Consider the following 22,170-nt stretch of genomic DNA (forward strand, 5'->3'; position numbering starts at 1 on the left):
GACACACGGACGAGCGCTATCCTTGTCTCAGTTTGCGCTGTTCATCTCAATGGCATACCAACTCATCAAAGCTTCTGCTGTAGCCTGTCACGTTACTTCAACGGTTTCAGGCGAAAAAGTGCAGAATTTCCAAATGAGGTTTTATGCTGTGCCACTAAATCTTTCTTGCAACACCCAAAAACTTGCGTCAAGCACTGGGCTGCGGCGGAGACGTGGTAGTGCCGTTGTCTTCTCCAGCCATCACAGACGCAAAGAAACTTAAGTAAATTCCATATCTGCAAAGTGCCTCGCTAATGGACAAGTTTTCCGTCCAGTGATGATGGAAACTGAGAAGGTTTACTATTTTTCCATTCTTCCACTAGGTGAGCAGGTCAGAAGTGCTATACGCAAGCTGGCAAACCACGTTAAAAATTGAAGACCTTTTCCTTCTATCTCTGTATGTATGTGATATTGCCAGGCATATCGGCAAGTATTGAATCTGTTGTCATCGACTGCAAGTAGCACTGACAACAAGTTAGCCCCCACCGGAGATAAATTTCACCTTCTATCTCTCGAAGACACCCGTTTTAACTTCTCAACATGGACAAGTTTCACTTCAACATGCAAACAGCTGTGACAGTAATAGACGTCAGTACTCAAGGTTGCCATAGGTAGTCAATCAACATGCTAAGTAAGATGGCTACAGTAGTCACTGTGTCGTTAAGCGTATTTTCTTTAACTATGCAAGTTCGCAATCTTCTATGACTGACGACTTAATTTCACACCTTTGCTGAGTGGCATAAGCAGCAGTTATCCCGTTATCATATGTGAGGCACAGCTTGTTAGTGTCAACTTCCAATATTTTATTGTGTTAATAAATCTAAGTCCTATCCATTTTTCCTAAAAGGGTGATGCTCTTCCGGTGATTCAGCCTTATTAAATATTAATGCTTTGCAATCCGAATGACATTCTTCATGTAGAACCCTCTCCACGGAGTGTCACTGCATAACCTTATGTCACCAGCATTTAATTTGCATTGCATGATACTGAAGAATTAAAAGTGGCGAGGGGAGAACAAAACAAGCATTGGTGCTCGTGGGCACGCTCTCACCTCATACGCTCGCTTATACACAAGCTAAAAAAATATTCCCGTCCATTTCCAACTGAACACGCGAGTTGATGCGCGCCATGCTTTAAGGTTTTAGGGATAATTGAAAAATACGTGGAGAGAAGGCATGTTCGTCTTTTCAGAGATTGATTCGAGCAAGTCCTTCTTACAATCCGGCTAACTATATGACCTTACACCGAACTGTAGCGACGAACATTCGACTTTATCCATGCACTACCGCAAAACGCCACTGCCCGAGAAACAATTTCAGAGTTGCGTATAAAAGATACACTGTACCAATGTTCTTGAAAGCGCTACCCACAAGAGAATGTATTGCACTTATATGCACATTCCAATGTTTTCTTAACTGCCGCACATTCACATCTAAGCGTATGGAATGTTTTAAAAATGCACTTCTGCAGCCGCACACTTCATTTATGCTGTGAAGAAACCTTGCTTGTACTATAGCTGCCGTCGACTCGGTGAGTGCGTACTTTGCCGATTTTTCTGATACTTTCGCTGGTATATTATACAATTCACTTCTCATGAATGGTCTTACAAATGGCGCCGGCATTTTGGCAAAGATTATTGTGGTAATTTTATGCGCATTATGACTTTCACCTTGAATACTACACTTCGCCTGCGCCGCACATCTCTTGTTTCATAACATCAGCTTCCCAAAGCCCAGATCATTGAAATTGTTCGGCCTGGACCGAATTTCTAGACCGCTGTGGGACGTGTAGGCATTCCCTTGCTCTACTTACAAGGTTTTGATGCCAAAAGTATCCCTCACTCACCCCAGGTGTCAGACACAGCCTCGTAGCAATGACCAATTACGATGTGTGCCACGCTCAAGGATCGTATGCCATGCATAAACTGCAGAGAACGGTGGTCAGGGTTTCTCTTATCATCGCCTTGAAACAATGTGCTCGAGTTGGCGACCGCTGAGAACATTGTTACAAATTTGAACGGCATACCTGAAACAAAGGAAAGTGTTTCATTAGCCCTTTCTGTTCTTCGGCTTGCATCCTCTGTCTCATTCTCAACTGCCCTTCAGTTTCAGCAAAACATCTTTTTTTTCTCATTCTCCGGCCCAATTAAGGACATGACACCTTGATGGCCATCGTCCAGTCATGCAGCTCATCTCCATTAGCTCTATCCCACATTCTAGGTATGTTTTTATTCATTCCTGATTTCGCGGTTTCTTGCTCCTGCTGTATAGCGCTGGCCGTTAGACGTTTGCAGTCACTGCTATTTTTTTCTCAAACATGGCCAAATTCGTAGGAAACAGCATTTCCATTTCTTAATTTTATCGTTCACTAGACAATGTTTTACGCTCATTTGAGAAGCGGGGAGCTGCTGCCCATATTATAAGTGTGGGATTTCAAATTACTTATGCTGGAGATTGAACAGCGCAGGGAAGACTCGGACAAATAAAAACACAGAGACGCAGCACTCGTGTCGTCAGGTTCTTTTTTTCGTCACTGTCTTTTCTGCTCAACTAGCTGAACTCTCCGTTCTATCAGTCTTTTCTGCATTGTTTCGTCTCTACGAACTGCCAGAAAGCCCGTTCATCCGTCTAAGCATACTTATGCCGCACACAGCAGGCACGATCACACTTGGTGTTGGGCTAGTTGTTTCATAACGCTTGTAACGAATGCAATGCTTGTAGCGCAGCCACAAAGACGGCAAGAGACACAGCGCCTGTCCTGTCTCGGGCGCGCTACATGCATTCGTTGCAAACAGGTACGACACTGCGCAAAAAATCAAGGAAAACGCATTCCTCAGAAACTAATCAAAACTAGCTTGTGGCGTGGTTTTTGATGCAAGGAAAAAGAAGAGCTGTTGAGCTCGTCATCTAGGTGGTGTCCAATCGGCAATCACTTCGCTGAAGCCGTTGTGAGACGATGAAGGCATTCGCAAAATTCCAAACGGCGGTTACAGAATGTGTACTCACCGCATTTAGCCTTGTGCTCTGGCTTCAAGAAATGATCAACCAACGTGGCTCCAATTACAACAGCGGCTAGAACACTGAAAAAAATCCTGCAAATTGAATCCTGATAATTAGGGTGCTCAAAACTTCTGGCAATTTATGCCCTTATGCAAAGAGCTATTGCATTCCCACCGCTAGATGTTTTCGTAACGCGGTATATCATATCATCTCCTGTCGCTTTCTCGGATACAGATCAATTTATTACAAACAAATAAACATATAAACAAAACGAAGCAATTGAAAACAGATCTTGAAAACAGAGTTTTCACGAAAGAGAACAGCTTTCATAAAACAGCATAGCGTTTTTAGTTGTACGGTGACTGAGTAGCCCTCTGCTTTAAAAAGGATGCCCAACATTTCTGGACAAAAATTTTCAATTTTGTAAAATTACAAGGTGCTGTTATGGAAATATTGAAGGTATTCCTCCGCTTTGTACCAAAATCTTTCTAGTAAATTGCTTCCATAGTTCGCATAAAGCAGTTAATGCTGCCATAGAAAACCAGGGGAGACCGCTTTTCATAATAGAAAAAACGCTAATAGCAAAAAACATTGAAGCCTACTGACGCTAGAACTGTGGATATATTGATTGTTATATTGGCATCTTGCAATATATGAAAATTGTATATAAAAATTGGTTCCCGTTCAAAAATGCTTTTCTCGAGAATTGTTGGCCATGAGAAAACAGACGCTGCGTGATCAATATTTCGTGTCAGAACAATCAGAGCGCGCAAAATAAAGGTCACACTGCGTGAAGGTCTTCCGCAAAAGCGAAGTCTCATTTGAGATCAGCTGAGACCACGCAGGAGAAGGAACACAGCAGGACAGTATTTGCGTCGTGTGCTCCTTGCCGTGCGCTCCAAATCCCGCAAAGATTACTGTTCTCATGTCAATGCTTGATTTAGAAGAATTTACACCACATCTTCTTTTGCCGCTTGCTGTCCGTCAAAGAGCGAACGTCTTACTCTTAAATGAACTTACACAATTGCTGTCTGTGTCCTGTTCCATGGCTCGGGCTCTGCCGTGACACAGTTTGACACTTCAGCTTTTATCACGGGCGGTATCACTGTAAAAAGATATTTGATTAGAGTTACATGCATCATTCCTTGACACTGACGCAGATGTGACTGAAAATTTAGCGGCAGGGCGTATAGTTTGACGACGAGTGTCCGTTACGTGGTAATGACAGCGTCACATGCAATGTACTCTAGTTGAGACGTGCTAGAAAGATGGCTGAAAACAGTTACTAAAGACAGACTGATACAGTGATTCAGGCATTGCAAACATCTACTTGTGGCGATCATGATGTCACGTTGTTCCTCAAGAACTCCTGTAGATAACCGTTCCTTGAGGCAAATGAACAGGGATAGTTTTCTTAAATGGCCCGTGGAAAGAGCGGGCAATGCGTGATTGGTCTAATAATTTATTTACCTATCCTCTGATATTCACCACAGCGATTACACACCTTCTGTTGACAGTATGTGTAGCAAGAGTACGGCATTACTCTAGTGTTACTTCTTTGTTCATGGTCTCTCTGAACTTCTGGTGCGTTTGTGCAGCCTGATAGTTGTTTAAAAGCATATATAATATTATAATGATGGACTCCGAGGCATCTGCCAACTGAAGCCGCATAAAGAAAAGCTGTCCATTGTTTAGAGAAGCTTGTTCAAGTAGAGAAATAATGCTCTTTGAACGTACCTGAATCAATTAGAGCTTGTAAATCTTCTTCGCTGCAGTCGTTTAAAAAGCAAATCCCAATGCGTATAATTGGAGCCTTCGCGCTTATCACTGTATCCTTGTACTGAAGAAACTGAAAAGGAAGGTCAGAAAAACAGTCAAGGAGCTGGCATTCCATTTACCACTGTTCACACGGGCAGTCTTTTCGTAAATGTTTTATTACGTGCAGTTGCCGGACACCAGCGACTATTGCACATTTCTTAAGTAGTTAACTTTCCGTTCGAATGAATTGCTGACTTCACTCGCTCCTTGCATCACAACCTTTCTTGCTTCCTATGCTGGGTCATTTTCGCGTTGGCAAGCTGTAGCAGCACGCACATTCTCAGTTCTACAGGCTTCATTAAAAAGACACGAAAAGTAGCTCATTTCATCGAATACACCGTAATTTCTTTGATGTAAAGTAGCTTTCTTTAGGAGCGCACCAGTTGGCCTGGCCGTCATTAATTTCATAGATACCCTGAAGTCCCTGAGATTTGACGTTCCGAAGGTGCATGGTGTGCTTTGCTTGAATTTATTAAACATTTAATTTTCAACGCAATTCCTCCCTTACGCAAAGGAACAGCCGTGCTTGCATCTAAACAGGGAAGACACGATGCCCTGCGCTTACTAACCTATGAGCGCCCCTCGAATATTGTTCTGCTTTTTCTAGGAAAGTGTTATTTGCATGGTTCGAAGAGGGGCCTTAGCCGTCTGCTGTAATTGCACACCTGAACAGCAGAAAAACCACGAAAGGTACCATAGATGAATATAATATGCCTTTTTTGTTTTAATGGACATTAGTGATTACGGCTGAGGCCACTGGCCTGAAGCTTAGCGTTCTTTAACCTTCTTACTTGACACACTCCGCTTCCCTCAAAATTTCAGCTTCTGCTACCGTTTACAAGCGCGCGAATACGATATGTAAGAAATTCGAAAACCTTATTCTTGACTCCGTCATTCTGCTCCAAGAACTTTCGATATGCCGTTACTCTGCTTACTTCCAGGCTTCCGTGAGCAAGCTGACGTGGCCAGCACCGCCCCGGGCTGCGTCTTCGAAAAAACAAGCCACCGCTGTGTACATTGCGGGCTAAGTGATACCGTCGTAGATATGCGCAAGTACGACGTCCGCACTGCTCACTTACCGACGCACAAATTGCGACACGTCTTCATAAATGGTATACTGCACGGTATGCGGGATTTGACGTCCCAGAGTTATGTGGACTGTGAGAGACACCGCAGCAGATGGTTGTGAATAATTTACTCAACTCACTGGGGTTCTTTGACGCGCGCAGACGACGCACAGCATACCGGTGGTTTTCTATTTTGGCTCCATTCAAATGCGACCATCACGGACAGGATTCAATCCTGCAACCATGGCCTGTGCACAGTTTAAATAATAGAGGGAAATACGTCCCCGCTTGTGAATGCGGGCAAGAGTTCGATGACTTTGCTTGTTTTGTTTTGTTGTACCAATTGCATAATTTCTGTCGTGCTGTTAGCCTGAGCTCCATGGCTTCCATTTTGTAGTTTTTAACAGCACCTCATTCCTTCCGCTGAAGCTGTCTAAGCAACCCTTTCTTTAATGTTTAGTAAAATAGTATCGCTTAAATGAGCACAATACGCACCGAGAATAGCATAAACTGAAAACGGGGAAGCTGAGAAAATTTCCACAATTGTGATTTGCTTTCTTTATCCTTCAATAGCACAACCTTCTGTAATCCTGCTTCTTTACTGCCATCTGCCTGATGACCACAAAATTTACTGAATTATCGCGGGAATGTTTGACTCTGCTGATTTAATGTGCCGTGCTTGTGGTGTCTTGTTGAAGATAATGGGTTAAGAGCAAGAACTTTCGGAGAGCCTCACGCTCACCCTCTCCCAAAGATACTGCAGTTAATTTCCCGCAAAAGTCCAACTGCTTCTTCCTGCTGGAAATTAGACATCATTTTAATTCATAAGGAACGCGCAGCAGGTGTTGTTCACCTCACCTTGTAATGCATCATCCCGGAGAGATGTTCTATAACCTTTTCCGTGGTGGTCCTGTTCTTCGCAGCGATTTGAAGGTTGCAGTACTGGCCGCGTGACTGCAGCTGCCCGGAGCTGTCGCGCACCTCCGTCTCGAGGCACTCGTCGAAGGCACCTATGTCCACACGGGTCGCTTGGAACACGCCCGTCGGGTACTTCCCTGTCGCGTCGAACACTGTGTGTACGTAAAGACGTTGCAGTAATCATATAAGATGCACGGTGGAAAGGTTGTTGTGCTTTCCCTCTTTTCTCCTGATCTTTTAGCTCCGAAAGTTCTATGTTCCCAGCTCTTTCCTTGCTGATCAGTTTCCGGTCAAAGTCGGCACATATTACACGTCAGAACACTGAACTGCATATGAATATTCGACTATCGTGTGTTGAGAAAGGATTCGTGAAGTGAGGCAAACTAAGCAAAGTTTAGTCGATTACCCAACAACTCAGAGCATATACCCTCTCTTATTCAGAGGAAAGATGAGCTGCAGTGCCTGGTGTTCTTGTTACTTTTATAACTAACTTGCTTTCAAGAAGTCGGGCGATCCATAAAATTCCTTTTAAGCTTGGCTTCACTTTGCTGACTGACTAATCTCCAGCTCGAAGCACAGCAGCTCCAATACGTCAATAATCAATATTTTTAGACTACTGAAGGCGTTCGCATAGTCTGTGCCTGGATGGATGAATCAAATCATCGCGGATATACAAGGAACAGCGCCTGCTCAAGAACCGGGGGCGCACTCTTCGAATTAATAAAAATTGGTTGTCATTATAAAAAATGAAAATAACACAACCAAAATGTTACATCCAGAAACAGTGCGGGGAAGAAAGGTGAGGAAGACGAGACAATATCTCGCAGTGAGAAGAAAATTGGGACTTTAAATGGATTGTCGCTGAATTACAGGGGTAAAATTCATCCTGAAAACTTACAAGTACAGAACTGAAGGGAGGGCTAGGAAATTCTTTGGACGTACACTAATTTACCTGCGTTTGTGCTTAAAAGGCGGAAATAAGGTCTGTTTTAAAGGAATTGGGCCAGGAGAGTCAAGGGGGGAGATTCTTATATCCCCTTTTTTACAGAAGCCGGCACGCCGGTTGTGGACGGGCACAAAATATTCCTCTGGTGGAACTAATGGACGTGAATACTTCGGACTACACCGATTGGAATCACGCATCTTAGGAACGCTACAAACAACGGAAAACGTAATATTCATCATACTCGCTGCTTTGTCGAATGTTATAGTGTATTCTGGCGCTCAGAGTGGCATATCATGGTGGCCACGGCCTCAAATCAGAATACAATCTAAGTGGACAAAGCGTTTAGCAAGAATTCATTAGGAAAAAAAGGAAGGGCGGCTATTAGTGGCAACTGCTGTCTGAAAAGTGACTATGTGCCAAGGCATTGACTGTTTAAATGACTGCTCACTGCCTGCAGAAGTATCCAGAAATTGTGAAGCTAGAAGTACGAATAACCTCTCAGCACCAACAGTAGATTGTTATAACGTTACTAAATTTATTCCAAAAATCGGAAAGAACCTTATCTTCGCTGAACACCTTACCCGAAACATTTACTTATACACAGATTGAGTTCAGTTTTACGGGGTTTAACGTTGCAAAGCAACTCAGGCTGTGGAGGTATGCGGATAATTTAGACCCCCCCGCAATTTTTTAACGTGCGCTGGCATCACACAGGACACTGGCTTCTAGCATCTCATCTACCTCCATCGAAATGCGACCGTCGCGGCTGGGATCAAACCCGCGTCTTATGGCTCAGCAGCCGAGCACCACAACCACTGAGCCACCGCTGCTGCTTTAACATACACGGATTGAATGCGTGGGAAGGAAACCTTATCGCTGTCCCTTGAAGAGGACTGTTGAATGCGTCAATTTTCACTAATGCATTGCTTTCATTTGCAGGCAAAATCTGAACCGTTAAGTCCCATTCGCTATTTCACAATTTCGCGTTGGTAGATCTCTCGACGCGCAGTTCGGAGGTCGTGGGCTTGGATCCCACCGGTGGCATGCGGTTGTTTTTTTCTTCGGCTTTATAATCAATTACTTGTCAGCGATGAAAAAGGAACACAATTAATTTACTAAATAAACACCACAAATAAATGAATAAAACATTGCTTTCGGCTCCTTGGTTTCAGTGACCGCTGGAGTCCTTGGTATGTATGCCGTAAGAAGCCCCTCATTATCCCTTCCCTTGTCTGCTCAACAGTTGAACGAGGGCTTTGGTTGTGGCAGTCTTGATCCCATAGGCAGCATAAGAGGGCTCTCGCACACCTTCCGTCCTCCCCGTTCGATCAAGTTCCAAGTCACACTTGCCGTAATAAATTATATATTCGTCCACTGCTCTGGATGGACGAGGGTGGCATTGGTGAACACTCTCAATGTTAAGTTGCACTCAACATAAATGCCTCCTAAAGCAGAAGATTCGACAAACGCCGCCGTAGCTCGGTTGGTAGAACACCGCACGCGAAATTCGGAGGTCGTGGGTACGGATGCCACCGGTGGCGGGTGGTTGTTTTTTCTTCAGCTTTCTAATCAGTTGCCTTTCACCGATAAAATAGATAAATTATAAATTGATCACTCATGCACATTACAATTAAAAAAAATAAAAACATTTCTTGCGCTCCTTGGTTTCGGCGACTGTTGACTTCCTTCGTTTGTATGTCGTAACGATGCATTCCCTTCCAGTCTCTGCAAAGGACATACGTACTGCAACTTTTCAGAGTGACTGACGGCTTCCAAAGAGATGTTACCGAACGCTTGGAAGATTCATGGCTCATAATGTTTTGGAACACTGTACAGCCGCTGTAAACATTATGCAATGCTGTAGGGGCATTGCACTGTATTCGTGCCTGTGAACTTTTTGAATTAATATTTTGCTTCAGCATTAAATAACAAGCATGATTACTTGAAGGCGCACTAAAGAGGGATCTGAACTCGTCTTTTTACCACGGGAACTCGATCTACACGTTCCAAGCATTCTTAGAAACGTCGAATTATTGTCCTGCGCGGCCTATTTCCTTAATTTAAATCGGATTAAACGTCCCGGCTCCCGAATTTTTTTCCACTCACCGCTAACGCGTGGAGTGCCTTCCAGGCATTCGCGTGGCGGCTTCGATTTTGCTTTTATTTTGTGTTTATTTAGTTTTCCGTGAATAAATAGATCTTGTCTCCATGGCTCCAAATTAGGCCCACGGGAAAAAAATGCATATGGACTCTGCTTTCTACGATCGCTACGTATCACTCCGCCGATGGCAAATCGACAAACCGCCAAGGGACTGGCTGAAATATTGATTGACTCCTCCTACCGTCAGCGTTGAATTGAAAAAATGTGGGAGCCGGGTCGTTTAATACGATTTAAATTAGGGAAATCGGCTGCACAGGACTATAATTCGAAGTTTCTACGAATGCTCAAAGCGTGTAGATTGAGTTCCTGCAGTAAAAAGAGGAGTTCAGATCCCTCTTTAGTGCATCTTTAATGGGAATTGCTGTTTAAATCCAGTTTATCAAAGGTTCTTCGTATTAGAGGGCTGCATGATTTCCGTCGCCTGTTAGTTGCACAAAAGAAGGTTGTAAATATCAAGGCCTGCTGCATTTGCTTTTGCAATAAATTCACATTTTACATCTGCGTGTCATTATGCGCTGCTATTACTTCGAACCTTCCTGCATGCTTCCTTGACGCATACATAATAAGCACGTCTCAGTGAAGCACCTTGACGTCTCTAGCAGCGCGCCGAGACACGCATGCTGGATCGAGTGTGCGTTCATCTTCCCTTTCAGATATTCCAAGAAAAACCAGTGAAAGCTAATGGGACCCTGCCAACGCATTAGAGACATGTCTAAGGCCGAGATTTATCTGTAACCACCAACTACAGGGACGGCGCGAGTTGCGTCAAGCTGATCGCGATGACGCATGCGAAGGAGCCCCAGTGCAAGAAGAAGAAAAAAGAACGGAATACGAAACACAGGGTGAAGTGAGTTCTGTGTTCTAAGAAGACAAAACTCATTTCATTCGCTATTTTTGCCCGTTGAGCGCAGCTTGTTTTTGTGATTTCATCGAGGCTCTCGAAAGCGTTAGATATATGCTGTCCTCTGCGAATAGTATGTAAAATAATAGCTGGTTATTGGGGTAAAGTAAAGGCGCAGCACCTGTCTCGGTTTCGGTGGACGCCTCATTGAATCCGCGGGAGAAAGAATGAAAAACGGAATGGCAAAGATCAGAGAGAACGAGAGGCCGCAGAAGCTTAGTTCAAACTTTTAGCCTCAATGCTGAAGTGTTTTAGAGCCGCAGCATAAAAAGCCCGATAAAGCCCTGTTTGCCGTCTATTGACGTGTTTGTTGGCCATTGCGCCATACGACAGCCGCGTGGTACCCCTATAGCAACAGCGTTTATGTCTAGTCAGGGCCGCCAGGTGACCATGAACAGACAGGTGTAAAGGGACGGCATGAAAGGAGGAACGACAACTGAAGATATAGAGATATGCTGAAAGCTATAAATTATTACTGCGTACGATTAAATTGTCGCATATCATCAACCAAACGTTTCTCACCAATTGCCATCACTGCGCTTTGCACTACATTCACTGGAAGTTAACTGGAAGGGTAATTATTACAACCGCATCATTTTGGACCCCGCTGGAACTGAACTGACTACACTCGGCTAGCCGCTGGTATCACCAACGTGCTGGAAAAAGTATAGCGCGCAGTTGGAATGCGCTCGTCCTCTTATCATCCTGAGGAAATGTCGCCAGTTCTGAAATGGGGAATTGTCACGCGTGGAAAATAAAAAACAAAGTGTTTTTAAAAATTATGGTATACAAAGAGGTTATCGCATGCATCAGGAGCGGGTTGCAATTATTTGTCTCTGTTTCAAGGTCGGCGAACATGCTTCTTGTTCATTCATGGGTGTAGTCGACGCAATGGTGCCCGTTGTATAAGTAATTGACAAACAAGTTACCACGCATAAGGGAAGGCGCTGTCGGAGTTTTTCCTCGACAAAGTGAAAACAAAGCCTGAAAAACACCAAATGTTAATTAATAGAAGTCTGCACGAAATAACTGCCTCTGCTAGCTAGGTAGAAGGAACAGAACATGGAAAAAGAAGTGTCAAACAAACGATGAACCCGAATGTAAGAAAAACATCTGTTTCATGTTGCGCTGTACCCTTTCGTGTTTCCTTTATTCTGATCTGTTCCTTGCAGCCTGTGCCAAGAACCACAGGTGTCAATTCTCGTGTACTTCTTGCGTGTGCTTACATCTGTAAAATACCTTTTATGGCTACGAATTACGTGTGACAACGTCTCGTTGGCCGATTATTAAGCTACCTTACGCATTAAGTCTGGCTTTCTGACTGTAAAACCGAGTATGAATGAATAACCACCTCCATTAAGAAAGCTTGATCGACAGCCGGCGCTGTAAAGTTCCGGCATTCCGTAAAGTTCGATAGTTTATTGCAGTTTCCGTTAAGATAAAGAATATCTCTGGCACTCACGGTTAGCCAGATATTCTCGTTCGACAGAAACTGCATAAAATCGGAAAATCCCTTCCATGCTCAAGATTTCTAACAATTAAAAAAATCCGAATGGGCCCCTGGCGTACTGTTTCACTGCTGTTCTTCAAAGCGGCGCCACTGAAATATTACAGTGAACCAAGCTGGCGAAAAGGAACTGCAGCTAGGAGAAAAGGTTATATGCGGAAATCTATAGGGCAGCCCGTGCTGTATCTCGCAACTATCGGAGCGCAAGTACTGTAAACGACTTTATTTTTGCGAGGACCCAGTTTTCGCGCTTTTAGTGAATCATGGTGAGGTGGCGAAAAATTGGTCCAATGAATATTTTGGACAAGATGTAGACAGAATTATGCAATAAAAATGTCTCTAAAACCAGCACAATGTACTCATTTTCTACCAGAAGTGTAAAAGAGAGGCAGTAACCTACACCATGGGCTGGTTCTCGTCAGGAAGATAATACGCTGTAGTTTTTGTTCATTCATTTCCTTTTCCTTCGTGTATTTATGTCGAGCCACCTCCTTTCCGTGAAAGGTAACGAATGCAGCAACAAGCACACAAAAGCTACCATCAGCCTTTGACGGCATTGCGAGTCTGTATTCGCCAGGGGACGTCTAAGAACAAAAGGGGATGCATGATATTGTTCCTGGTTGAGTACGCGCAATTGTTCAAGCTTACGAATTAATGGCCGCTTTTAATGCAACAATGAGAAACGTGCCGTCGTGGGTCATTTACAGATCACGGCGCGGCAAAAACACCCTATCCCTTGCTCGAAACTTTTCAACAAGGCAGATAAAAACGACGCCAAGCAGCAGACCAGTAAACGCAGCGAAATTTGTTACCTTCTTCATTCCGTTACTAGAATGCAGAACTTGAGGTGCTAGAACGTTGCCACTTATTGTCACACAGATGCACACCAAAAAAATGGCAGTGGCTTAGCTCTCCTATACCAAGATATACGTAGCGTGAGGTGAGGGCGAGGTGTCCACATCTCGGTGGACACCTGAACCAGAGGGAAGGCGCATAACTGCCCACTTGGAATAGTGGACACCTCAACCGTGCTTTAAGCTAAGTGGCGGTAGTGACAGGTGTTCGCTGCATGTGTTGGCATTGACAACGTTGGGTCAGAAACGCGGCGCTGAAGCCATAGGCCGTCGGCGTTCGTTGTGTTCATTGGCGGTGGCATTGACAACGTTTTGCACTCCGAGCATTTGAAGGAAAGGAAGTGCGTATAATGGCTCCCTGGGTCGGTGGACGCCAGGCACGCCAGCTATGAGTAGTGACGTCACTTGCTCCTCGCGCATGCCCAGCACGGCTCTCCAGCAGCCACGCGAAACTGCTCAACCTCGGCCAGTGTAGCTACCGCTACAAAGAGTCGCAGACGTGGCGGGCTAAACGAGCAGGGGTTCTGGCGAACAAGATAAAAATGCCCAAAACAACGTGGTCAAAAAAGGCAGAAAAGACGGACATCAAAAATTTTTAAATTCGTGCTGTTCAGCTTCCTAATTAACATTTAATTAGCAGATAGCATTGCATTATACCAACGGAGTGTTTGTAGCCGCGGTGATGATAGGATCGACTATATATGTTTGCAAAAAAAAACGTTTTATAAAGCTGTGCAGCGCGGGAAAGGGGGGCGCTTTTTTCCGTACAAAACCGAAACAAAGCGCATTAAATGCAAAGGAAGCTTTGTACCTACACTCCATTTCCATTAGTGACGTGTTCCAATGGCTACGACGCACAATTCGAACTGTTTGCGTTATATTCCCGTGCATGCACTTCCTTATGTTCCGTTGCTGGGCACAAGAAAAATGATAGTCATTTTACCGCGGCATCCACTTCCTTATGCTCCGTCACTAGTCGCAAGAAAGATGGCCATCGCCAACTACGGTGCCGCCATTCTTAAGAGCTAGCATGCTTGTCTTTGAAAGCTTGCTTGCCTGCCTTGGTTCCTAGTTTTGTTGTGGTTCATTGTGGCGACGCTCCTCCACTGGCTGCTTTTTCAACCGCCTTTGCTCTTTATTTCTCCAAGTTCTGTCTCATGATTTTTTTTTTGGCCCCCTCCTTGGATAGGACTGCATCCATAGTCGCGTCGTTTCCGGGACGGCGCGCCTTGCCGTAGGCAACGTTCATACCCTCACCTTTCCGCCTGGCCCAACGTTTTTAAATAGGGGCACTTCGAAAACTTGCTCCAGAGTGACGAAGACACGCGCGCGCCATCTCTCGGGTTGTGAAAGTACTGCTTTAATTTTCTTGGCTTTCTCCGCGGGTTTTTCTGCGCCACCGCGACGCCCATTGGCTCCACTTGGTCACGCGGGCAGTTTGCTGCATAAAAATAGGCTACGCTGGCTATCGTTTCGCATTGTACGCGCCTGCTGCGCGTCGCCGTTGGTGTCTACTGCTTGGATTTCGTCTGCGTATTGTAAAGTTCGCGTGCGCTCTACGCCTTGGGCAGGGTGCTCGAGGTTCAGAGTATGTGTGTCGATATTGGCCGATGAAAGCCTGTCAGGCGTAGTGACAAAACCTCTCTGCTGCTATTCAGTTGATGTTTACAAGAACTATTATAGGGACTGGATTGGCAAGAGCTACAGGCAACCATTGTTGGAGAACATCTTAGCAGCCTAAGATTTGCTGATGGTAGTTTCAAAATAAATCAAGAGCAGAACTGCAGCGCATGGCAGAGAATATAAACAGGCACAGCACAACGCGAGGAGTCAAAATTAGTGTGAATACAGCTAAAATAAACAGCACTTTATTACAGTCAAGGAGCTATTACAAATCGGTAAGCGGTACATACAAATAGTCCGTTCTTTCCATGGTTCCGCATGGTAAATCTAAGATATACGACGTGCCGCTTCCCGCTCAGAGTTTGACTTGATAAAATGCTTCACGTGGGTATTATGCGGCTGTACAAAGTTCTTTACAGGTCCGCAATGTGCAGGCCACATCTGTGTTGACCGTTAAAGCTGGCCTTTCTTGTCTTACTGGTTATGTGAAGCACAATAACTCTTATACTTCGCTTCGAACATTTCTAAAGGTGCGGTTGAACTCACAGGAACAGTACTAAATTTCGCGAAGAGTGAGGCTCTTTGTTCTCACATTGTAGCACCGACTGCAGCAGAATGGCACCGTATTGAGAAGATTTTCGATTGTCTTCTTTTAACAGTTGCGTTAAGGAGTAAAAGATTGACTGATTGACATTCTCAGAAGTAATTCAAACATGCACCTACTGAATTTCGCAGCCTTGGCCTGGATACAAACTCACATTCAATTCATAAAATCACGTCGTTAAATGCGAAATCTGACGTTTAGAAGCCGCCAAAACCAGCTTCTAGGAGGCTAAGGAGACTTACTTACTGTGGGAGACTTACTGTAGGAGAGCACGTCCGAAATTAGGAAATCGGGAGGGAAGGTTAAGTTCGTCTATGACAGAATTAAAGTTGATAATGAGTTCTCTGCATTGAACGACACTACAAATAAGAGGATTCTCGCAGGTGAACGCCCTCAGCCAAGCAAACAAGCCAAGAAAGAGCAACGATGAATCGATACAAGTGCGCACGAACCTTTTCAGTGATTACACCGAAGTGCAAAGAGTATACTGAAAAATCGGAGGATATTGAGAGTATTTTATTAGCACACTGACCTCATGCATTGATTATAACCGAAACATGGTTACACGCTGAAATCGGCGACATCGACGTAACACCACCCGGCTACTGAATCTATCAACAGGACAGAAGTTCTAGAGGCGGAGGAGTTGCCACAATGTTAAGAAAAAAACTGCATGCAGTTAGGCTGCCTGACAGAGCTGGTATTGAGTCTGTAGTTCTTAAAATCTGCTTGAATGAGCTTAATTCATTTATAGGGGCATTTTATTGGCCTCATAGCACTGACGCCAGTTTCTTTGATAAAATGGATTGCTTTTCATGTGAGCGCACAAAATATTCCAAGAACCTACTCTTAGGGGGCAGTTTTAATATGCCATCAGTCGTGTGGACTAAAGATTTTCATGAAGCGTTGTCAAGTTTTTCAGAACCGTTTATTTATGTCGTTCTTTTCCACGACTTAACCCAGCTAGTCACGCAGCCTACACCGTTCAAAATGCTACCGCCTCTATTTTAGATTTATTTTTCGTATCGGGTGAATTTCTTCGTCATGAACCAAAACTGTAAGTCATGGATGGCATATCGGATCACAAAATCTCACCGCCGTTACAAAATGCAGGAAGCAAAAGCGTGTATTTCAGAACTGGAGTTATGGATACGCTAGATAGCTCCTTTTCCAATTTCACGTATTCTTATCAATCTAATTCATGCTCTGTGAACAATCTATGGTTGATCTTCTCAAAATCTTGTCCTGAAATGTATGAATGAATATCTGCCACGTAGTTGCAAATTTGTACACAACACTAACCCCTGGATCACCAAAGAAATTGTCCGTCTAAAACGGAAAACGAAAAAGATAAGAAAACAAATCCACCAGTGTCCATCTGCGGCTAACGTTCTGAAAATTACTGGCATGCGTCAACAGCTCAAGAGATCCACAAAGACAGCAAAATATAACTACCACAACTACCACGATTAAAAGCTCTTCTTTCATCAACTGCTAAGTTTTGCAGACATTCTTCATCTAGAAAAGTCCCATTCCCCACTATGTGCATTGCAGATGTAACTGTCACTGACTAATCTCAATTAGCTGAATCTTTCAATCAGTTTTCCTGTTCCATATATACAGATGACGCTGGCAAGAGCCCAAAGTTTTGCAGTGAGTGACACCAACCCTTTGATTAATAATATACGCACATCTGAAGAAGGCGTTCTGTTGCTCTTACTTGATATCGGCACTAAAAAATCGCAAAGACTTGATGGAAGATACCAAATACCTTTTTTTTTTTCAGGCATTCAGAACGGTGCACCAGGTACCTATCCCTGATATTTAGAAAATCTTGGTCTGAAGCAGCACTTCCAAACGATTGGGAGGATGCTAAAATCAGACCGATACCCACAGCAGCAAACAAACCACTTCTTACGTCTTACAGACCAGTTTCACTTCTGTGCACAAGAGGAAAAATTATGGAACGTATCACCTTTGTTCCAAGTCAGCAGCGCTTGTCTCTTGTCCCGGTGTTTTGCGCTGTTCCGTCACAAATGAATAACCAACATGCCCAAGCAGCTGTCCTGGCTGGTATCACCTTTAAACACATATCCACTTTTCTTGAAAAGCACAATTTGATAGATTCTTGGCAGCACGGTTTCCGCAGGGGCAATCAAAGGTGACACAACTAGATGAGGCAGTACATGACTTTGCATAAGCTATAGACGGACAGAGCCAAATAATTTTAGATTTCGAAAAGCCACTGACTGTGTTTTCCACCAAAAATTATTGCTAAAATTGCAACCAATACTTAGAAATGGCGCGTTGCTTTCGTGTATAGCGGCGTATCTTTCCTCGCAGCGCCAGTGTGTGTCGATTGAAGGTGTGTGTTGTAGTTATGGGTCGGTCCGGTCGGGCTGTCCGCAAAACTCTGATCTCGGGCCTCTTTTCTTTTAGTGTTAATTAACGATATTGTCACCGATGTGTCCGCAAATATAAAACTTTTTGCAGATGACTGCATTATTTACCAAGAAATTAAAAATTCAAGGTACCAGATTAATAAATTTATTGCTAGCTAAAATAAAAAGTTGGTGCACAGCATGGCAAACAAAAATAAAGTAGAAAATACAGTAGAAATGAAAAAAACACACGCAAAAAGAAACGCCTGACTTTTCCCTACTCCATTTATGGTCACCTCCTAACATCCGCTAAAAGTTATAAATATTTAGGTGTAATCCTAACCTCTGATCTAAGGTGGAATGAACATGTCTGCTACACTGAAAAAAGGCGGCGCAAAAACTTGGTTACTTGCAAAGAACCTTACGACAGTCCACTCAAGAAATAAAACTTCTAGCTTAGAAAACATTTACCAGGCCACTTCCTGAATACGTTTCGGTTGTATGGGATCCTTATACTACTCGAAAACATAAAAAATTGAGCTAGATCCGTTTATAGTTCATACAGTTGGCACACTTCACTTGCTGCTCTCGTACAAAACGCTAAGTTAGGTCATTTACAGTTGCGTCACTTTAATGAACGACTCAAGTATATGCATCTTCTATGCCATAGTAAACTAGGAACAAACCAGAACCTATATATCGAACCTGTTAATCGGCGGACTACGCACGCAAATCATTCCAAGAAATTGAAAGGATACAGCTGCAATACACATTCAAGAATGATCAGCGAGTGTAACGCACTTCCTGCTGATACTGCCGAATGCCCCACTGTCGAGTGTCTGCTATCAAAATTGAAACGTGTGTTGTTTTTATTATGTTCGCGTGTGGTGCTCCTCTATTACTCTCGGCGTTTCTCGTGAATGCGGTGAATGCGTGAATGCGCATGTATACCAGAGGACTCTTTCGCATTTAAGTAGCTTTTTTTTTCAACAGAACGCGTAGCTGTCAAACCTAAAGATCAAGCGCCGTGCGCTCACTTACGTGTTATTGCCCATGGATCTAAATTTCCGAAGGCACACATTGCCGAAGCAGATCGAGACTTTACTCAGGCCGCATCTCGGCCCGAGCACCTTGCGCGCCCGTGAAGTGGTATTCTGGCGAAGCTGTTCTCTATGATGACTTGGAACATTCGCACAGTATCAGTGTCATAATTTGCTATAGTAGTCACCCCTGTCATCAACATCGGCATCAGATAATCGGTCTCGGCGGCACCTGTTGCATCCTGTACGCGTTAATTCTTCAGCCGGCGGTCTTCTTGCTGAGTGAACTCCCAATCGCTGTATTGATTTCCTCCTAAGGGACGAATCTATCTCCAGCATTTGCTTTAATCCACTTCGACTCCATAATCCATTTCTCAACTAACGCTGAAGTGTAACATTGATGAAGATCGATTGGCCGTATTCTGCACAACATACATCTTACCTTGTGTTGTGGCCTTCCGTAACCAGCTTGAATTGCTATTCTAGCTCTTTGTAGTAGTCCAGATAGAAGTCTCTCTTTCGGGAAGTAGCGACTCCGTCTCAACGTCGACGCGGAGCGGGTTTGTTTACTCTCTCGTCGGTAAAATGGCGACGAACATGGGAGTACGATAGCTGAGAAGAAACTGTCGAACACAACACGCTCGGGAAGGAGCAGTAGCATGCCTAAAGTGCATGTATGCCCAGCGGGCGTGTGGCTGGTTCATCATGCGAGCGGTTTTCGGGCTAGGTAAGATCGGCGCTTTGTCTGCTGCGACCAAGCAAGCGTGCCTGATCATCCAGTCACCAAGCGAAAAGGCAATCGCCATTAAATGGTCTCAGCAACGCCTTAACTCATAATGCCAAACTTTGTCAAGCGCTAAGTAGGTCATAAAGTGCAACCTTCAATATACTCTTCACTGACGTGCGCATTTGATTTTCAGCCGGGAAGTCGACAAAATACGAAGCCCACATGACTTTTGATAGACTGATCTGCTTCATTGTCTTCAGTTAAGAGCGAGTTCGCAATTCGGCTTTCTTGGTGCTGCGACTATACTTTCTCGTCGTGCGACGGCGACAAAATTTAAGGAAACAGCACTTGGAAGAAGAATATGAAGTAGCATCGGTGGACTCTATGTCCAGCGAGGGACGATACGATTTTCACTTTCCGTTAATTTTCTACCGTTCGAAATCAGCATCTTTATTGAAAATCAGATATTTTTAAACCAAAAGTAAACGTACACAGCCTGTCAGCTAAAAGCAAGGAAGGTTTTTGAAAAAGACGGAGCGTCCTAATACTGGAGGAAAACCTACTGAATGTTGTCGCGAATCACTTGGCGTAATTACTTTTATTTGTCCTCTTTAAATATTTTGAGAACATTTTGATCACTGTGAAGGTTTTGTCACCAGGAACAACGGCTCAATAAAATAGCTGTAGATAAGATTGAGAAACCTAAGAGTTTATTGAACAACTTCCTCTTTACGTATCTCTTGTCAGCTTTAGAGGAAATTGCGTGAAGTACAAAAACATTGCTTCACATCTAGGGAAACAGGAAAAGCAGAAGTTCGCCGTCCCCTTTATCGCCACGTTCTTTCTCACAACCTTATGAGGCATTTGAAGCTGGCCGATTCAAAATTTACTTTTTTTGGCGCCGGAAACATGGGTAGTATTTGAAAAAGTGTTAGGGCCGATAATACACTCATTAACCATTTCTCGAAGAGCAGATAAATTATTTCGTCGACTGGGTAAAAAGTTAACCTTGTTGCACTCATTTCCTATACCTGTATCTTGGGAGGGATCACATGCGTTTTTCGTGAAAAAATCACGAAGTACGCCGGCAACATAAAAAAAAAATGGTGCTCGAAAATCACTCAGTGCGTATTGCTGGGCTTGTGAGTGCACATGTCGACTACAAGACTGTGCGTTCGGTATCAAGGATTTAGTGCGTTCGAACTGATTTCAGAAGATGAGCACATTGAGTTCCATTTTCTACCCAATTGACGAACTCATTATAGTGCGTATTCGATAATAGCTTAAAAACTGTATTCACGGCCCGAGTGCTTTAACAAATACTCCGCACGTTTTCCGGCGCAAAAAAAAAAGCTAACTTTAAATCGGCCAGCCTCAAATACCTGTTTCGGTTGTGAGTAAGAATTAGGAGATGAGGGGGACGATAAACTTGTCTTTTGACTGTTTCCCTGCATGTGAAGGAAGTTCTTCGGCTAATGTCATTTTTCCCGAAGCACTTCCTTCAGCGGACGCCAGAGTATGTGTCGCTCATACAGTATTCGACAGCCGTGCGCATTGCTTAAAGTTTTAAGTTACTTTCCGAGGCCGCAATTTCTTCAGAGAATTCACTGATGAAGCGTTTATAATTCTTTTCGCGATTTTTATAGATCACAGTGGTCACAAGGTCTTGTTCAGCTTATGCAGACAGCGTGCTTGGTGTGAATGTAGAATGACAATGACGTCAAGAAACCAGATTGCCCCCTCATATTTGCATTTAAATTTGTAATTCAGAAGAAGTGCCACCTTACTGCTCGTGATGCGTGTTCTAAGTGCATCATTGCGAAAGACCTCAAAATTGTCATCAAGAGGACTAAAAAATCTCTTAAACGAGCCTGAAAAACGTTAACGTTACTTACACTGTTGAGAAACCGGTAAAGCTGATGTGCACCCTCGCTAAAATGAAGTCACAGAAGATGGGGCATATTTCGAGTTTCCCGTCGTATTGTGGGGGATTTCTATTGGTTCCACCATCGTCTCCATTCTAGAATACCATCTGAGGTGAGCCGCCTTCGATTTCCGATTGTCCGGTCAGGAAATCGGCGTCAAGAAGGACAAGGCCGGTGCGGCAGGGGGGTTCTCAAAAATGTTCTTCGCAACAAAAAGTGTGTTTCCAAGTAATACTCCCAACCATCCTTTACGTCTTGCTATAAGTTTTGAATCACGGGCAACAATGATACAGTGTTTAAAGGAACTCTTAGTAGTAGTAGTAGTAGCAGACGTTTATTCGGCCAAAATTTACAGGCTGAGCATGTCGACCGCCTGGGCGACCAGAAGTCGCTGTTCTTCCTCCCCTTGAGCGCCAAGCCAGTCGAGCCAGGTGGTGATGGATAAAGAAGGTGCGGGGTAGGAACCCGACTGCTGAGCAGCCGGGCAATAAAGAGGCAATGGGCAAGGTCCGCATAGGTACAGGGGCAGTTGGGACAGGAAAGGTCCGATCGATAGCGATAGAGAAAGAGGCGAGACGGGGTGATGATTGCATTCATTTGAACGTGCCGAAGAAGGCGAGCCTCCGGCACTGTGAGTGATGGATGAGGGGGAGGGTAAAG

The 22,170-nt window shown here is 44.1% G+C and overlaps 1 protein-coding gene across 1 annotated transcript in view; it reads right to left on the reverse strand.

The window, feature by feature from the left end:
• LOC149353727 (nose resistant to fluoxetine protein 6-like) overlaps positions 1–22,170 on the reverse strand; it is a 49,103-nt gene that overhangs the window by 22,208 nt on the left and 4,725 nt on the right. The window contains exons 2-6 of the mRNA XM_089575854.1: positions 6,782–6,993; positions 4,776–4,887; positions 4,059–4,143; positions 3,045–3,130; positions 1,885–2,064 (exon numbers count right to left, since the gene is read on the reverse strand). Coding sequence (XP_089431980.1) covers positions 1,885–2,064; positions 3,045–3,130; positions 4,059–4,143; positions 4,776–4,887; positions 6,782–6,993 — 675 coding nt within the window. The remainder of the gene's footprint in view (positions 1–1,884; positions 2,065–3,044; positions 3,131–4,058; positions 4,144–4,775; positions 4,888–6,781; positions 6,994–22,170) is intronic.

This window comes from Amblyomma mixtum, chromosome 3 (genome assembly GCF_055824585.1).
Source record: "Amblyomma mixtum isolate Tamu chromosome 3, ASM5582458v1, whole genome shotgun sequence".
Lineage (NCBI taxonomy): Eukaryota > Metazoa > Arthropoda > Arachnida > Ixodida > Ixodidae > Amblyomma > Amblyomma mixtum.